The sequence below is a fragment of the Psammomys obesus genome, unplaced genomic scaffold, assembly GCF_907164565.1.
Source record: "Psammomys obesus unplaced genomic scaffold, mPsaObe1.curated_primary_1811, whole genome shotgun sequence".
NCBI classification, from domain to species: domain Eukaryota; kingdom Metazoa; phylum Chordata; class Mammalia; order Rodentia; family Muridae; genus Psammomys; species Psammomys obesus.
In genome coordinates, this window is record NW_026596088.1 from 16,377,661 (window position 1) to 16,396,074 (window position 18,414).

The 18,414-nt window shown below is 49.3% G+C and overlaps 2 protein-coding genes and 1 pseudogene across 3 annotated transcripts in view; 2 read left to right on the top strand and 1 right to left on the bottom strand.

Annotated features, from left to right (window-relative positions):
* Nucleotides 1-2,647: 2,647 nt before the first annotated feature.
* Nucleotides 2,648-4,788, bottom strand: Adm (adrenomedullin). The gene is made up of 4 exons (XM_055627534.1): nt 4,638-4,788; nt 4,093-4,212; nt 3,791-3,940; nt 2,648-3,611 (listed from the first exon to the last, which is right to left on the bottom strand). Exons 2-4 carry the CDS (start codon nt 4,188-4,190, stop codon nt 3,305-3,307), a joined length of 555 nt encoding a protein of 184 aa, XP_055483509.1. The 5' UTR covers nt 4,191-4,212; nt 4,638-4,788; the 3' UTR covers nt 2,648-3,304.
* A 5,893-nt stretch (nt 4,789-10,681) lies between these two features.
* Nucleotides 10,682-11,565, top strand: LOC129691448 (40S ribosomal protein SA-like; annotated as a pseudogene).
* Nucleotides 11,566-18,102: 6,537 nt separating this feature from the next.
* Sbf2 (SET binding factor 2) overlaps nt 18,103-18,414 on the top strand; it is a 335,395-nt gene continuing 335,083 nt past the window's right edge. The window contains exon 1 of one of the 2 annotated variants that reach the window (XM_055627308.1): nt 18,103-18,292. In XM_055627308.1, coding sequence (XP_055483283.1) covers nt 18,238-18,292 — 55 coding nt within the window. In that variant the 5' untranslated portion in view covers nt 18,103-18,237. The remainder of the gene's footprint in view (nt 18,293-18,414) is intronic. The other variant, XM_055627306.1, reaches the window with a different exon arrangement.

Sequence of the window (18,414 nt, forward strand, 5' to 3'; positions counted from 1 at the left end):
CAGATTCACAGATTCAACTCCGCCATCCTTGGAGTTAGAGGACATTTGGGGACATCTGGCCCCAGGATCTTAAGGTTAAAATTATCTCATTTTACTTCTTATGTCTTCATAGCATCAAAATAGCCTGCGGCAGTTGGGTGCAAATCCAGGTTCTGCCACTTACTACTCACTGTGTGACCTTGCCTGAGTTACTTTATGTCTCTGAGGTTCCTTATCTACTGATAGTGATAATAACACCTACTTCATAAAGCCACTGTAAGAACTCAGTGAGATAAGGTGTGTAAAGTAGCTAGGAGAATATCTGACACCAAGCAGGGACTAAAAAAAGAAATGGTTTCCATCCACCCCATCTCTCCTTTCCACCCATAGCTGTTCCGACAACCTATTGGTGCTGAATTTTCAAGAAATTGTCTAGTACCCTTGGTTCATTGCAAATGGGTGATGCCATCCCCACAGCCAGCAACAGTAGCCACAGATAAAAGCTGTGACTACTTCTCAGCTGCAGACAGGTTCAAATCAGCTCACAGATGACTCAACACCGTTGATAAATGATGTGTTCTTGGCATCAGGAGGCCCTATCCCGATAACCTTCAGCACCTTATGAAAAAAAAATCCAGAAAGCCAGTTGAACAGCTTCCAGAGAAGGGCCCAAGGCTTTGTGGTGACCTTTAGTTAATCCCAAATGCTGTACCAGGCTGGTCATAAGAGGGTCTCTGTCTGCTCAGAAATGTCTCAAGTCACAGGTTTAGCAATGGGAAAGACTCCAGCTGAGCAGCTGTCTGGTTGCTCTTAAGGCTGAACCACAGTGCTTATACTTGCCTTGAATTCCCTGAGGTCATAAGACTCCCTCAGACTAAGGCTAGATGCCTGTTCCCTGCTCCCAGCTGCCCCTAAGCTGGTGCCCAACCTGTCTTTGGCAGCTTTGTCTGGTAAGTTGAAGTTCTGCCAGCGTGAGGTTTTGGCTGGAGGTCTCTGCGGCTACGGGACAAACCTTGGAAACGAGTGAGTGGCTTAAGCCACTGTCAATGAGGCCAAAGTGGTCTCTGCTCTTAGTAGTTTCTGTAGCCCCTTCAGACCACCCTGAACCCACTGGCACAGGATTGGAGCTTCTAGTCATTTCCTCTTGCACGCATGCCTTGTGCCTCTTCAGTGCCTGGCAGAGTTCCGAGTGACTGCCCAGCAAAGAGTCCTTTGGGCCAGGATGGTCTGTTGCTGCATTTATGATCTGCTGTCACTGGGACCCTCACGAAATTGTTAAGATCAAATAGGGCACGAAACTGGATGGGACTGATACTGCCTACAGCCAGGGGCCAACAATTGAGGCCTTGTGGGGGATTCTATGTGCTATAGGCTGCTTCTTCTGAATCAGGAGCTGCCTCTATCAGGTTGTGTGTGGATTCAGACCCAGGCCCAGCGCTTTTCATTGTGTATAATAGGCTTCTTCTGCAAGGAAGAAAACATTCGGCCCCTTAGCTGGGGCTCTGTAATGCCAGACACTTCCATCCTCCAAATCAAACAGCTTCCCAAGATCCTAAACTAGCTAGAGGTACAAGCAATTCAGTGTGTCCAAACGGCCAGTAAAACTTTCAGGAAAGCACAATAATTGATCTTCGGGGATTGGCTGAGCAAGCCAATTCACTGACTCCTAGGTAGGCAGGTATATGGCGCCACCTTAGCCTCCCTTTCTAAAAGTCTCTGTGCTCTGGGCCTTCAAGCTTGGAGTCTAGCACTTCTCACCGGATCTGGAGGTGACAGAAAGCAGGGAGGAAGAAAAGAGCGAGAGAAGGCTAGAGAGAAGTGAAGGGAGCATGAAAAAGACTTGGGAAAGAGGAAGGAAGAGGAGAGCTGGAAGGGGAGAAGGAACAATGAAGGTCTCAGCCCTCGGTGGCGCACGGTTCCGGCGGCACGTCCGTCCGCTTGCCTCCGGCCAGCAGCTGCTCGCTACACAGCGTGAGGGCGCTGAGTCACTGTCCCGGCACAGCAAGCCGGCGTGCAGATGGGGGGGGGGGGGGGGGGGGAGCCCGGCTGGCATCTGCAAACCGCTTTTTTTTTTTTTTTCTTTCTTTCCTCTTTCATTAAGGCTATGTGCTGACTCCCACGTAGGAGAACTTATTAAACTGCACGTACCACTTCCACCCCTCTCGGGGACCACGCGTGACGACCAGCAGGGGGCGCTACAGCCCCGCTTATGGATGCTAGAGCCCAGTGAGGACTTGGGCTCCAAGCTGAGGCTTTCCCAGAGACCCAGAGACGTGCGAACTTTTTGCCCGCTTTGCCCGGGTAGCTTTTTAATACCCGCAGCTGCCGCGTAAACTCTCTACTTAGAAAGTCTCCAAAGAATGCCTTAGCTCAGGTTCAGTGAGCAACCCCATAAAATTGGGAGTGTGTTGTGCAACCTAGGAAGCCCAGGCTCGCCTAACTAGGACTCACCCTACCCCACCCGGTCTGGCGGCCACGCAAGGTGGTGAACTCCCACCCAGGACACCGCTTTGTGCACCCAGATGGACAACAAAGTTCGTGACAGATAAGGCCGTGCACAGAGATGTTGGCTTGCACCCACGCCGCAGTTCAGTCTTCCCAAAACAAGAAGCAAAACCCAAACCAGGACCACCCCTCCCTAGATGCACGAACCGAGGATGAATCAGCGTTGAGACAGTTTATTGGTTTGCTTTTTCCCAGATCACATATTTAAGTAAATAGATTATAAGAGACATAATGTCTTTTCTTCTTCCACAGGCGGTAATCAGGCGCTCTCCACCTTAGACACACACACACACACACACTCACACACACACACGGAACCAAACAACCTTACACCTCGCTGAGACATTCACGTCTTAAAATAGGGGACGGTGACAATATCATTCGCTTTAAAATGCCCTTAATACAATATATAACGTACAAAAATATCTCTATGTATTTGAAGTTACCAAAAGAAAAACAAAAAAACACCTCTTGACAGCAACAAACTTAAATACGATAGTTACCTTTGGCTGTACAACAAGCATTGCACTTTTCCTCGCTGGGTTTTAGGAAAGTTCAAGTAGTAATGAGGCTTACTAAGCCCCGTGAGAAACCAGTTTGTGAGCGGGCAAGGCAGTGGCTCAGACCCCTGCCCGAAGAGTAACAGTCTGTACTGCTCAGTCTGCGTGGCGAGCCTGGCCGGGCTGCCCCCTCCCCCAGGGGCAGCCCGGCGGATCTCCGCAGGTTTGTCTCGGTCCGCGCCGGCGCGAAGCTCTCTGATTCCGCAGGAGCCGGTGGGACTCTTGCCCGACTGTTCAGTGCCGCCACCCGCAACTAAGTCCTAAAGGGCCTGGGGAGGGCGCGGGGCGTCCGCGGAGGCTGCGGTGGCGAGGGTCTGCTCCCGGGAGGACGGCACAGTCCGGGCCTGGAGGACCTCCCGCAGGGACCGCCGGCGCCGGCGGCCGTAGCCCTGGGCGCTGATCTTGTCTCTGGGGGCAACGCCGTCCTTGTCTTTGTCGGTCAGCTGGTAGATCTGGTGGGCCAGTTTCTGCACCGTGCAGGTCCCCAGGCGGCACGGAGAGCTGCGGGAGCCGGGGTTCATCATCTGGCGGTAGCGTTTGACTCGGATGTGGGCTACGCTCGGGGTGCTGCGGGGAAGGAAGGACACTTGAAACTTCACCAGCCCCGGCTCTGGCCCTAACACCCGGGACCAGGGCCATCCAGAACCCGGGACCTGCTCCCTCCACCGGAGCTGCCGTCCGGCCTGGGCAGTCCTCCCGGGGCCTGGGCAGTGGAGGGGCACACGATCTGCGGAGGGCATAGTTACCTGGCTTGTGGGGGTTTAGATGTGCTCTCCTGGCCCTGGACCGCAACAAGAGTCTCGGTAGAAACCGTGTCCTCACCAGCGAGTCCCGAGGAACCGCTGCTGGATGCCTGCAGCCCCCTCTTTCCACGACTTAGCGCCCACTTATTCCACCTAGAAAACACAAGCAAGATGCGTTTGGCTTGCGTTCAAGGGGCGTCCCGGCCAGCTCCCGTCTCCACTCCCTCCTAACCCCTGCAGGGCGTCCCTCGGCGTCCCCCGACTGCCGTGCATCAGGACTGAGGAAAGCACTGCCCCAAACTCACTTCTTTCGGAACTGCGAGGACGCGTCTGGCGGGGCGGCGTCCGCGCCTAGGAAGGCGAGTGAACCCAGGAACATCAGGATGATGGAAACCAGCTTCATTCTGTGCCGATGCTCAGACACCCTGGAAAGGAGCAAGGAGCCGTGGGTGAGCAACCGGGCCAGCTGCACAGCCCCGGCGGGGCTCGAAGGGCGGCGGCAGAAGGGGAGCAGCTTGGCGGCGCTCTGCCTGGTTCGGCTGCTTATCTCCCCCTGGCGCAGAGAGGCACCCGGAGGCTTTGGCGCTGGCCGGGTGGGTGACAAGCAAAGCAAAGGAAGCCCTGAGTGCCAGGCTTCCAGAGCTCTCCAACTCAACTCTGGGATCACGGCCCAAGGTGGGGAGGCATCTCAGGCGAGATCCAGCTGGGTGCACGAGCTAGACCTGGGACGTGGGGTGTGCTCTACAGCGGATCCCCCAAAGTAGAATCCGCTCGTCCAGGTCTGCAAGCTTTGGGGCTTTGGCAAAGCGGCACTCCCCGCCCCGACACGCTGGACACCAGCGGTCCCTACCTGCTAAAGGAGTGAGCTGTCAAGCACTTGGAGAAAGTCCCAGACGTCCTTTTGACCGAGGCAAAACCCCAAAGTCCAAGACGGACTGCGGTGAGAAGCCAGGAGCGGTAGCGCCGGAGCTCTTCTGCCTAGTGTCACCAAGAAACCACTGAAGAGCCAGAACCAGCTCCAGTGTTTTATACACTCCGGGGAGGGCGGGGCCTGCTCTGCCCTGGAGCCCTCCCTTTCCTCCAGCGCCTGGCTTCTAAGATCAGACCTGCCCCGAAGCTGGCCTGGGGTGTAGGGGTAAGGGTAGAGGTCCCTTCTGGCCAGGCATCTCGGAGCTCCGTTCTGGGAGATCAGACTGGTGCAGGACTTCCGCTGCCCTATTTCCTGGCTTAGGGTTCAGGCAGTGAGAAGGAAAGGAGAGCCAGAACAGCTTGGGTCCGGGAATCCTTTTCCTAGAACGACTACAGCCCAGGGTGCTGGTCTGAGCTTTTGGGATGGAGCTGCAAGAGCCGGGGGACGGGCGGGACACGTGGCTAACCTAGACCTTAGACTTGGGGGGCTGTGGCCTCAAAGGGGCCGCGCCCCCTGCCGGCTTAGCACCTGCTGGGCCTCGATCCCTACCCCTGCCTGCAGAGTACACCTGGAAGGGTTGGGTCCAGCCCCCCGACAGCGCCTGAGGCTGAAGGGTTTCTCCATGGGCTGGCTAGCAAGATTTCGTAGTAAGGGCAAAGCGGAAACAGCTGAACTGAAAATTGGGCTTTGGAGAGGGTAGTTACCTGAAGATTAAGAGCTCACATTCCTATTTGGAAATACAGGAATAGCCAAAATTAGGAAGAGAGATAGTTTTGTTTTCCTCATAGTACTGTTACGCCTTCTGAGGCTGTAACCTGAGGGCTGGCCTGACTGCCTTTATTCACCCACTGCAAACGTAAGGACTGAGTGACAGGGACTTCACGTGAGCTAATTGTCTCTTTTGATCTTTACACACACCCCTGAACTGGAGTTCTCACGTATAAAAGTGAAATTCTGAGAGGGAAGTATACTGCCCCGTCACACTAAAGGTGGGAAGCCAAGGAGCCCAAACACCAAAGACTGGGGTGCGGGCGGCTCGAGTTTTTCTGGCTGGGGTCATCATTCTCATCAAGGGGGAAGAGGAAAATTCCGGCCCCCGCCCAGAGGTATGTGCTAATTCATGATGAATCAGTTCAAACACGTTTCTCTCTGGTTTGTGATCTTCACGGATCCTTGAGTTCACTTTCTTCCCTTCTAGGGCCAAACCGGGAAACAAGGCGTAGCTCCGCAGGCAAGGGTCCTGGAAGGTCCCTGAAGCTAAAGCTCTGACCCTCCCCAGCTGCTAGCCTCACGTCCTGGCGATCCGGACGTGATAAGTTGTGTCCCCTTCCTAGCGTCGCCGGCAGATCTCCCGGCTTCCCACCTGACCTGAGACCACGCGCAAAGCCAGCTGGTCACTACGTTCCGCGGACCTTGCTCAAAGCTGGCTCAGCCCAGTTCCCACTCTCCAGACTGAACCGTGGACATTGCACCTGGGAGAACATGGCCGCACCGAGGTCACTTATTCCGGGGAGTCTTCCTAGAAGAGGAGACCTGAGTTCCCCCGGGGCGGGGGACAGATTCCAGCTTCTGCTCGGGGGCTTGAACAGGGCTGCAGCTTGGTGAACTGGTCCGCCCTCGGGCCTTCTGGGCCCCGGGACAGTCACCGCAGCAGCCCCAGCCCGGGCTGGTTTGCCACCGTGGAGCGCAGGTAGCCCAGGGCGATGCGGGGTTCCCGGGAACCCCAGATCGTCACCATAGTTTTTCCTGGCTTCTGTCCCTTTCTTCGCCCTTCCTTTCACTTCATCCCTGGACTGTCTGTCGATGCAGCCGTGTCCGTCTCTGAGGATGCGACCTACCTGCAGCCAACTTCCAGCTGGGCCCGGGCCACAGCAGGTTTTACTTTCATTTCCCCGGCCTAGTATGCCCAAGTCAAGGACAGCCTGGTGTTGGCCCACATCCAGGGCGCGTCTCCTGAGCTGTACTCCTCCCCAGCCTCTACCAGCCTCGAGGGGTCTGTGTGCAGAAAACCCCCGCCGGGCTGGGCCTTGTTGCCTCCTTGCTTCCTCTCCGAGGAAAGTCGGTGACCTGAGGTTAGCTCTGGCTTGGAACAATGATCGCCAAATATGCTCTTAGCCGAAATGTATTGTGGTGATTACTATTATCATTATTTGGACAGGATCCCCTGTAGCCCAGCCTGGCCTGAAACAAACAGCTACAAGATGACCTTGAATTCCTGATCCTTCGGCTCCACCTCTTATCAGCTGAGCTACACCCCCAATCCCTCGAACTTCTTTTTTTGAGCCACAGGTGGCTTCAACAAGGAAGTGAACCGAACCCAAACGGGGAAGGCTTGGCTCCACTGAGCTCCTGGGTCTGCGCCAGTGTACTGGCGCTGTGCCAGGAATCCCCACCTGAGCGCCTTGGCACGTGCCTTGTTAGCCTGGGTGCTCTTCGCCGCACTGGCATTTAAGAGATTGCCGCCTGAGAACCAAGCCAATTCTTTTTTTAGGCGAGGTCCCAGACTGGCAACTAGAAGAATTTTGTTAGAAAATCTTAGAAAGCGCGTGTATGATTGTGGTTTGCGTGGGTGGGGAACCTCTGTCAGTGTGCTCCCAGAACTGCTAAAGGATGTAAGCGGGGAATAGATGAGGAATTCGCCGTGTCTGGGTATCTGCCCTTCCCCCCAGAAAATGAGTTGCTTACTTAATCACCAGTACAAGAAAAAAAAAAAAAATCTCTAGAATGCATTTTGGGTTCAAGGTCTAGAAGTGAGGCAGCAGGGGCCCTTTTGGCTATGCTTTCACAGAATTGCATCCAATTCAAGTACAATGATTGTAAATTCACCCTAAGCAAGGAAAGAAGGGAGAGGAGGGGAGGGGAATGGAGGAGAGGAAAGGGAAGGAATATGTTTAAAATCTTCCTGGCAAGAAAACAAAAAGGAAAAAAAATCCTACTTAATGAAGATCCATTTTTTGTGTGTGCCCAAGAATTCCTAAGTTGTGTTTATGTGCACATCCTTTCATCATATTTCCATATGTATATACATATATATATATATATAATATATATAATATACATATATACTCTAAAAGCCTACTGAATAATGGTGTTTCAAAGTCTTCCTCACATTCCAACTGAATTATTTTTAGGCCCTAAATCTAAACCTAATTCTTATCAATATTTGGAGGTTTTGCTTGTTTTGAACATGTGGTTTTATTTTCTTAGTTAACAGTGTATACACAGTCCCTTACACCAGGGTCATTATACTTGGCTCTCTAGAAGAGAATGAAAAACAGTAAATAGTACTAATAGAGGCTAAAATGAAAGTAACTGGGTGCATTGTACAATGATCTCAGATGCTCTCTTCAGACAGGACATTTTATGAGGCATTTTTCTTCATGAGGCACAAAATGCCTGTTAAGCTTAGGGCTTGTTTACAACATTCTCTTGAAAACAAGGTTCAAGATGCATCCTGAAGTCACAACATCAAATGATTCACAGAGAGGACACAATCAGCTTTGCAGATATGGCCTCCTAAGGATAAGTAAGGCAGGATGTAAAGCCCAGGACATTTTCTGGGGATCTGACCTCTCATAAAAACCTAATGAAAATATAGTTTCTTCCCAGAAAATAAACATGTACATAAAACCAACTATGTATAAAGCAGGTATACAGTGAATGTCAAGACAGGGACTACATTAAAAACTAACATCAAATAAGCAGCACTGTTCCTGTCTCTGCCTTCTAAATAAGAAAGAAGTTACAGATACAGCAACAGTGCTGCTTATTTGATGTTAACCCCTGTATTTAAGGCAGAGCATCTGCATAAAGAAAAGAAAAGCTTTGCTTCTCCTGTTCCTTTTCTGTCTCCTCTTCCTCCTTCTTTACCTCGTGTATGCGAAGCAAATGTTCTGCCTCCGAGCTGTATTCCTAGTTTCTGTACAAAGCAGGCAGATACAGATAGTCTTTGCATACGATAAAGCCAGATGCTAAACCTCCCTAAAGCTTAAAGAAAGTAATTTGTTATGGGATAAATGAAATAGAACACAGAGAAGGCAGCAGGAATAGAGGAGGCTGTCCTATTGACAGCAGTAACAGAACAAGATAAAAAAGACTTCAGGAGAAGTTTATTACAGATGGCACAATGGCTGGCATTAACAAAGAAAATGCTACGTGCTCACATCCTCTAGGTGGGAATTCTGTATTACTATCAGATTATGAAGACTTCGTTAAAGGCATTTACTGTTTAAAAGGTTATTTGTCCTTCCCCAGATAGCTACTGTTTGTGAATTAGGTACCCAATACTGTTCTAAGTCTTGAACACACAAAAATGATTCATGCAAACATCATTCTTTCTCTATAAGCTTACAGTCTTGTGGGGTAATCCACCATTAACAAACTCATAGACCATGCATAGAAATGTATGTAATCACTATAAATTTCACTATGACACCTAAAGAAAGCAAGAGGGACCTAACACCCCAGAAGGGATAAAGAACATATGTATTTAAAGGCCCAGAGGTGAGAACATTTTAGTTCAATAGAGGAAATGAAAGAAGGTGAATTTGTTTAGAATATACTAGGGAAGAAGAAATAATAATTAAAAAAAAAAGAGAGAGAGATTAAAGAGGAAGCCAGAGAGGCTCAAGAGATGGCATAAAAACATTTTCTATGGGGCTGGAAGGACGGCTCAGAGGTTAAGAGTCCTGGTTGCCCTTCCAGAGGTCATGAGTTCAATTCCCAGCAACCACATGGTGGCCCACAACCATCTATAATGAGATCTAGTTCCTTCTTCTGGTGTGCAGGTGTATATACAAACACATTGCATACATAATAAATAATAAATCTTAAAACAAAACACTCTCTGCTTTTTTTTTTTTTTTTTTTTTTTTTTTTGCAGCGTTCCTAGCATGTCAATGGTGGTTGACAATCTTCTGTAGTTCCTATTTCGGGGAATTTGATGTGCTATCACCTCCTGGGATATGAGGCAAACATGTGGTACACCTAAATACATGCAAAAACCAAAAAACAAAACCTCTCTTATCACTCATATGCAAAAAAGGTAAAAATACCCCCCCCCCAAAAAAACAGAGGTCAGCAGGTGTAGTGGTACACATTGAATCTCTGTGAGTCCGAGGCCATCCTGGTCTACAGAGTGAGTCCAGTCCAGCCAAAGCTACACGGAGAAACCCTGTCTTGAAAAGCAAAACAAAACAGCAACAAAACAAAACAAAAACAAACAAACACACAAGACCATAAGGCAAGTGTGGTGACACATGCCTGTAAATGGAGCATTAGGAAGGTCAAGAATGAAGGTCAACCTGGACTATATGAAACTCTGTCTCAAAAACAAAACAGCAGCAGCAGCAACAAAACCTGTGTGCCCGGGATGCTTTGGGACATTGACATTTTTTATCTTAATTCTTGGCTACATAGGAAGCTATTGAGGAGTGTAGTTGTTTGAATGAAAATGACCCCTATAGACTCATATGTTTGAAAATCTGGTCCCCAGTTGGTGGAGCTGTTTTGGAAAAATTAGGAGGTGTGACCTCGTTGAAGAGGTGTGTCACTGTGGGTGGGCTTTGAGCTTTTAAAATCTCACACCAGTCTCAGGAAGCTCTTTGCCTCATACTTATAGATCAAGATGGAAGCTCTCAGCCACTGCTCTGGTACTCTGCCTGCCAGTCCTGTCTGCCACCATGGTCCCTGCCATGATGGTCATGGACTTACCCTCTGAAACTCTAGGTACCAAACCTATATAAGCTGCCTTATTCATGAAAGCTTAGCACAGTGTTAGAAAAGTAACTAAGACAAGGGGTTTGAAAACAGGACAGAAATGATTTGATGTACACTTATCTCAAAGATCCTTTTGTCCTGTAAAATTAATAGTAAGATTTCAGAAATTAAACACACATACACACACGCTTTTCTGCGCTGCCGGGGACAGTTCCATACTTCATTGTTCTTGATTCTGAGTGTAACTTAAAGAGGAAACTTACACAATGTCTGGAGCCCTTGATATTCTGCAAATGAAGGAGGAGGATGTCCTCAAATTTCTCGCCACAGGAACCCATTTAGGTGTGGCACCAACCTTGACTTTCAGAGCAATACATCTATAAAAGGAAGAGTGATGGTATCTACATCATAAATCCGAAGATGACCTGGGAGAAGCTGTTGCTTGTGGCTCAGGCTATTGTTGCCATTGAGGACCCTGCTGATGTCAGTGTCATCTCCTCCAGGAACACTGGTGAGCGAGCTGTGCTGAATTTTGCTGCTGCCACTGGAGCTACTCCAATTGCTGGCTGCTTCACACCTGGGACCTTCACTAACCAGATCCAAGCAGCCTTCAGGGAGCCACAGTTTCTAGTGATGACTGGTCCCAGGGCTGACTACCAACCCCTCACAGAGGCCTCTTAGGTCAATCTGCCCACCATCACTCTGTGCAACACAGATTCTCCTCTGTACTATGTGGACATTGCCATCCATGCAACAACAAGGGAGCTCACTCAGTGGGCCTGATGTGGTGGATGCTGGCCCAGGAAGTACTCCTCACGTGTGGCACTATTTCCCATGAGCACCGGTGGGAGGTTATGCCTGATCTTTACTTCTACAGAGACCCAGAGGACATTGAGAAGGAGGAGCAGGTTGCTGCTGAGAAGACAAGACCTAGGAGGAATTCAAGGGTGAATGGACTGCACCAGCTCCTGAGTTCACTGCCGCTCAGCCCGAGGTGGCAGACTGGTCTGAGAATGTGCCGGTGCCCTCTGTGCCCATCCAGCAGTTCCCTACTGAAGACTGAAGTGCCCAGCCAGCCATTGAGGACTGGTTAGTAGCTCCCACAGCACAGGCCACCAAGTGGATTGGAGCAATCACTGAGTGGTCCTGAGCTCCTCTGCAGACACCTGAGCAAAGGGGGAAAAAGGTGGAAGGAAAATAAAGTTCCTAAAAGCTGAAAACACACACACATACACACACACACACACACACACACACACTTTACAAACAGTAGTTTTGAGCGTTGGGTGTAATGGTACACTCCTGTAATCCTGGCTCTCAGGAGGTTGGGGCAGAAGGATTGTGCGCTTGGGTTATATAGTGAGATCATCTCAGCAATAATGACAAGACAACAGCAACCAGAGATTGTTTTGAGGCTGGGGGATGTAGCTTAGTGGTAAATCATGTGTTAAGAGAGCACAAGGTAGCTCTAAGTCCCATTGTCAGCTCCAAAATATCAACAAGGAAAGCAGAATATAGGGGCTGGAGAGATGGCTCAGCGGTTAAGAGCACTCACTGTCTGCTCTTCCAGAGGTCCTGAATTTGATTTCTGGCAACCACATGGTGGTTCACAACCACCTACACTGGGATCTGATGCCCTCTTCTGGCATGCAGGTGTATATGCAGGTAGAGCGCTCATATACATACAAAACAAAAACAAAAGCAGAGTATCATCTCAGCTAATGAAGGTGGTGGATGGGCTGGAAGAGCAGGGAGAGAAGAATAGTGGTGGCATCCAGGGTAGAGCTTGCACCAGATCTCCTCACCACCTATACCCCCTCCCCACTCCAGCGTGCACACTCACTGCACCAGCACAGCTAGGTGGAAATGCACCCTGTTCAGTGCTGGGGATGTGCCCTCAGAGGAGCCCGCCTTTGTTCTAATGCTCTACTAAAGCTCTTGAAATCCTTAACCTTTGAACAAGGGGTCCTTCACTTTCGTTTTGCACTGGACTCTGCAAATTATGTAGCCAAGGCTGCCTGTTTACCAAACATGCAATCTAAGTAAGAGCAGCCTGCAAAGCCCCACAGTACCTATTTATACTGTAGCCACTGCAGTCACGGGTACTTCCAAAAAAAAAAAAAAAAAGTCAAGTCTCAATGACCTAGGACACAGTCCGTCAGCCATCTCTAAATTTCTCTTTCCTGCACCCCAAACATAGTTCAAACTGAAAATGATGTGCTTGGTTCACAAACTTTTTTTTTTGTTTGTTTCTCAAGACAGGGCTTTTCTGTGTAGCCTTGGCTGTCTTGGCCTTGTAGACCAGGCTGGCCTTGAACTCACAGTGACCCAGCTGTCTCTCTGAGTGCTGGGCTCACAGGCAAGTGCCACTGTGCCCAGCTCACAGACTTAATTTTAAGACAGGGTCAATAGCCTGCTTTTTGTCTTTAGGTTTTCTATATAAGGGCTTGGAATGTAGCTCAGTTGATAAAGCGCTTGCCTTGCATCCATGAAACCTCGTGTTTGGTACACATCTGTAATCCCAAAACGGAGGCACAGTCAGGAGGATCAGAAGTTCAAAGTCATCTTTGTGTGCTTGGCAAGTTTGAGGCTAGCCTGAGAGACATAAAACCTGATCTTGAAAAAATAAGTTTTACATATATAAAACCATCTTTTACATACACAGAAACAGTGAACAGGGGAACAGGTGAGGAAGGTATTATAAACTATCAAGATGGGAGACGACAGTAATGTGAGGGTGAAGTGGACATGTGGGAAGGAGGAACAACAGGACTGAATGACAAATGTGGGGCGAGAGAAAGGCCAGCATCAAGGGAAGCAGTCATTAAGATTCTTGCTTAGGCAACTGAGTGGCTGGAGATGTGGCAACGCATCAGGGGATTTTCCACCCCAGCTCCCAGGCTCCTTTGTTATTGGGTGGGAGAGGCAATCTGAAGGGGCCCTGGTTGTGCCTGCAGGACATACGGTCAAATCCAACTCTCAGACTGCCTGCCTGAACTGTGGTGGCTAACCACAGGAAGTGCTTGCAATGACTGTACAGTGAAACCACTTACCCCACCGCAGCCCACTTGGGGAGTACCAGGGTGAGAAATCCTCCTCACTAGGAATCAGCTCCATCTTGTCTTCTAAGGCCAGAAAGGCTGTCATCTCTCTTCTGTAGCTCCATCGCTGTGCTGTATACCCTTCCTCCCTTGCCGCTCCCAGCACTCAGCAAAACAAATCTGGACTTGCTTTGTTCTCTCCTTTGTTAGTGAAAGGTGATGGTAGTTATCTTAAGGGGTGGGTGGCCTTCAGCCAACCTCAGCAATCGGGCGGCCCTGTCTGGGCTTATCAGTTTCAGCAGCCTGGCAGTTGTTGGGTGAGAAAGCAAAGTATAGCTTCAGTGGATGCTAATGTGTTCACGTGTAGATAGGAACACACAGCACCTTTAGGCCTTTACCGTAGGTCATGGGAAAACTTCATTTACAAAACAGCCATTTCAATGTCCACTAGTCTATCTAAGACCTTAATAAAATATACTCAGGAAGGTAGTGCTGAATTCTAGGTTTGAAAAACAACTTTGATAAAGAAAAAGAAGGAAATTAAAATAAACTTGCAGGGTGGGAATGTAGCTTTGTATTAGTAGGAGGAATAATGACTACCTCAGGTTAATGTCAATATTTGCAAATAGAATTTAAACAATATGCATTTAAAGAGTAAACGGAGCCCTGGGGGGATGGCTTAGTGGTTAAGAAAATTTGATTTTCATCCAAAGAACTAAGTTCAGTTCCTAGCATCCATGCTGGATAGCTCACAATTGCCTCTAACTCCAGCTCTGGGGGCTCTGACACCCTCTTTTGGTCATCACAGGCACACGCATACATATGTACACACACAGAGGTACATACACACAGAAAATAAACATAGATCTTTAAAAAAAAAGGGAAAATGAGAACCCTACCATTACAAAGTCAACCCAAAATGGATCAAAGGTCCAAATATGAGAGCTATAATTATGTGTAGCTTACAAAGAAGTGGACCTTCATGATGTTAATTGCAACAACAGATTCTTAGATATGACACAAAAATCATAGAAAACCAATAAAAGTTTGGACTTTATCAAAGTAAAATACTTTTGTGAACCAAAGGGCAATATCAAGAGGATAACATGACAGTCTACAGAAAGAACATCTGCAGAGTTTATACTTGACAGAAATCTAGTTTTTAGAGTATATAAACACAACAAAAACAAACAGGGCTGGGCCTGGGGTATGGCTCAGTAGAACAGAGCTTGCCTAGCATGGGGAAGCCAAGGGATAGACCCTCAAAGGGTGGGGTGAGGGTGTGGTTAGGCAAAGGACTTGAATAGAATTTCTCCAAAGAAGATTTAGAAATGGCAGACATACACAGGAAAAAAATGCTGAACACCATGAGTCATTAAAGAAATATAAAGCAGGAGGACAGTAAGACATCTACTCAGCTAGGCCTGGTGGTTAATTCCATGCTGTTAACCTCAGTATTGGGGGTGAAAATTAGGCAGGAGGATCCAGAGTTCAAGAGTAAACTAGGTTACAGATTAGTTAGGTCTCTAGTGAGACCCTGTCTTAAGTGCAACAGCAAAGGTTAATAATTCATACTTATTGGGCCAGGCAGTGGTGGGGCACTCCGTTAATCCCAGCACTCACTCAGGAATATGAGGCAGACAGACCTCTGAGTTCAAGGCCAGCCTGGTCTACAGAGTGAGTTCCAGGACAGCCATGGCTACACAGAGAAACCCTGTCTTAAAAAGCAAACAAACAAAAACTAAACCAAAACAACAAAAGCCTCAAACAAACAAACAAACAAACAAACAAACAAACAAACAAACAAAAAGTAATCCACACCTCTTAAGATGTCTATAATACTTTAAAATAACAACCAAGAAAACAAGTGTTGACAAAGATACAAAGCTAGACTCCTTGGTCAGTGCTGGGAGGTAAAATCATTACCATATGTAATTCACTACTGTCCAGTAGTGCTACTCCTAAGGATATAGCAAGTGAATTGCAAATTGGTATTCACATACTTTTTTTTTCTTTTTAAGATTTATTTTCTGTATGTGAGGGCTCTATCTGCATGTACACCTGCATGCCAGAAGAGGGCACCCGATCCCAGTATAGATGATTATGAGCCACCATGTGGGTGCTGAGAATTGAACTCAGGACCTCTGGAAGAGCAACCAGTGCTCTTAACCACTGAGCCATCTCTTTAGCCCCACTCACATACTTTCTATACATGGTCATGGTGCTAGACAGAAACAATGCCCCAAACCACCAGTGGATAAGCAAAGCCTGTGTACATACAGTAGAGGGTTATTCAACAGGAAGGGAGAACGCAGTACTGATGCTCAGATGTAGTAGAAGGCAGCACTAATGATACAGCAGGGATAAAACTAGGAAACAAGCCAGGTGGGGGTGGGGTGGCTTATGCCTTTAATCCCAGCACTCAGGAGGCAGAGGCAGGCAGATCCCTGTGAGTTCAAGGCCAGCCTTGTCTACAAAGAGAATTCCAGGACAGCCAAGGCTACACAGAGAAACCCTGTCTCAGAAAAACCGACCAACCAACAGACAAGCAAAACCCAAAAATCTAGGAAACAATATACCAAACAAGATTAATTCAATAGACAAACCAATAGAATCAGAAAGTAAGTGGTTATTGCCAGGGCCTAGATAATAGTATGTTTAATGGATTTTGGGTGGGTGAAGAAATGTTTTGAAACTAGACAGATGTAGTCATTGTCTAATGGTGAGATATATTAAATGCCAGTGGAGTGTATATTTAACTTTATGATATATAAATTTTACCCCAGGTATGGATTTTGCATGTTCATGTACCACATGCATACCTGTTTCTGGAGGAGACCAGAATTGGATCCCACGGACCTGGTGTTACAGATGGATGGTTGTGGACTGTCAAGGGAAAGCTGGGAGTCAAATCTGGTCTTCTGGAAGAGCAACACAGTGCTCTCAACTGTGTAGTTCTCTTTCCAGTCCCTTATCCCAAATTTCAAAAAGAAGGTAAAACCGGGGGGGGGGGGACACCCCACAATAATAATTCTAAAAATCACAGTCATGTGGTGTCCCTCCCCTTCTGGTAGCTTCAGAGAACACGAGGGCGGTTACAGGACTTCATGAGGAAGGACTTTCTAACTGTTGAGCTGTGGAACGGGCTGTCTCTGGAGGAAGTGAGATTACTCTTTACTGAAAAAGTGGAGGAAGAACTCCAAGGGACATGACTGGGAAATTTTCTATATGAGGTGTGGTGGGCGGTTTTGTTTGCTTTAATTATTTTGAAAACTAACCTACTTTTCATCACATTGTGCTGACTCCTCTGTCTGACTAGCAGCCATCTACAAAGGAGGCCCTGAGTTAAAACACACCCGCCCCCCACCCGCCCGTTTTAATTCTTCCAGCATGGCCCGGCCCAACCTGCTCAGATCCTACTGAAAAAGTCTGCCCTGTCGCTGGGAAAATAGCCTAATGGTAGAAGGCTTTCCTAGCATGTATGAGACCCTAAGTTCCCAGCACAGAATCGGGACGGGAAACGCTGGCCCAGAAAAGAGAACTGGTCAGTCAGAGCAGCTGAACTGATGACCCTTTGGACTCTGCGTTCACAGCCCTAGTCACTAGCTTTCTGTTAGTCATTGGCAGAGGGCGTATGTGCTGCACTAAGCACATTGGCATCTACTAATACACTACAGATCAAATCCCTCAGTGAATGATGTCCTCACGAAGATAATTTCTAAACCACGGGTTCCGAAAACTTCAGTCTTAATCCATACACATATTCAACTAAAATTTCATGATCATTAAGAAGTGACAAAGTAACCTCATTCAAGTGTTGTACCAGCCAAATTTGAAAACATCAGTAGGGGATAGTCCTTAAAAACGCAATCGACTTGGATAATCTCTAGACTGGACGAAGAGCCCCACGAATTTATTAGATTGTGCTTTTGCAGTAGAGCAACCTGGAAGTTAACTCCTGCTTCAGCTACCCGAGCCTCGAGACGAAAAAGCAGTGAAAGTCAGGCGGGCGGGGCTCCCCGAGGAGAGACCGGCCCATTTCAGGAGGATCCCGGGGATGCCCTGTTCCTAGGTGGAATCCAACTCCCTCGGGCACTCAGAGGAAAGCCCAAGCTGACCGCCCCCAGCCCAGAAACCATAGGCGCCTCTGAAGATTGCGCAAGTCTTTTCCTCCCCCGCCAGCTCGGTGGCATGTTTCTAAAATTCCCATCTGCACAACATAAACAGGAAACGTGCAGCAAAAAGCCTTGGCGGTGCAAATTCCAAGCTTCCAGCCGAGGGCGGGAGAATCTCATCCGCGCTGCCAGTGGCAAGCAGGCAGCAGAGAAGAGCAGACTTTCCAAGTGACCCCGTGCCCCCCCGTGCCCTCTCCCCCCACTGCCAAAGGGAGAGAGAGGGCGGAAGGAAAGACCCCGCTCCGGGAAAATAGAGTAGGGGCGGGGGGCGCTGAAGAGGGGCCCGGCCTCTAAGAGCGCGGCCCCGGTGGCGAGGCTGCGCCCGGCCGCCCACTTCCCGCGCCGCGTGTCCGAGCGGCCTCGGGGCGCCGCGTGGGCTCGCGAACGCCGGAGCCGGTGGCCGAGCCCTCTCGGGCGGGGCGGGGGAGGGGCGGGCGCGAGGCGCGGCGCAGGCGCAGTGCGCGCCTCGGTTGTCAAACATGGCTGAAGCGCCGCTGCTACCGCTACAGCCGCCGGAGGGAAAATGCTGAGCTCGCCCGGGCCGGGTGGGCGGCGGCGGCGAGGGCGGCGACGGGAACCCGCTTCCCGGGCGCGGCGGCGGCGGTCATGGCGCGGCTGGCCGACTACTTCATCGTGGTAGGCTACGACCACGAGAAGCCAGGTAAGGGTGTGGGGCGGGCGCCGCCCCCGGGCTTCGCCTCCGCCCCCGGCAGCCGTCCAGTGGGCTCGGCGGGGCCGGGCGTCGCGGCCGGGAGGCGGGGAGGCGGGCGGGCCGGGTCCCGC

Excerpts from the sequence above, each read along its gene's own strand:
- Adm (XM_055627534.1), bottom strand. The coding sequence starts at position 4,190 with ATGAAGCTGGTTTCCATCATCCTGATGTTCCTGGGTTCACTCGCCTTC. Across the intron at positions 3,941-4,092 it reads TCCTCGCAGTTCCGAAAGAA|GTGGAATAAGTGGGCGCTAA; the intron begins GTGAGTTTGGGG and ends TGTGTTTTCTAG. Across the intron at positions 3,612-3,790 it reads TCTAAACCCCCACAAGCCAG|CACCCCGAGCGTAGCCCACA; the intron begins GTAACTATGCCC and ends CCTTCCCCGCAG.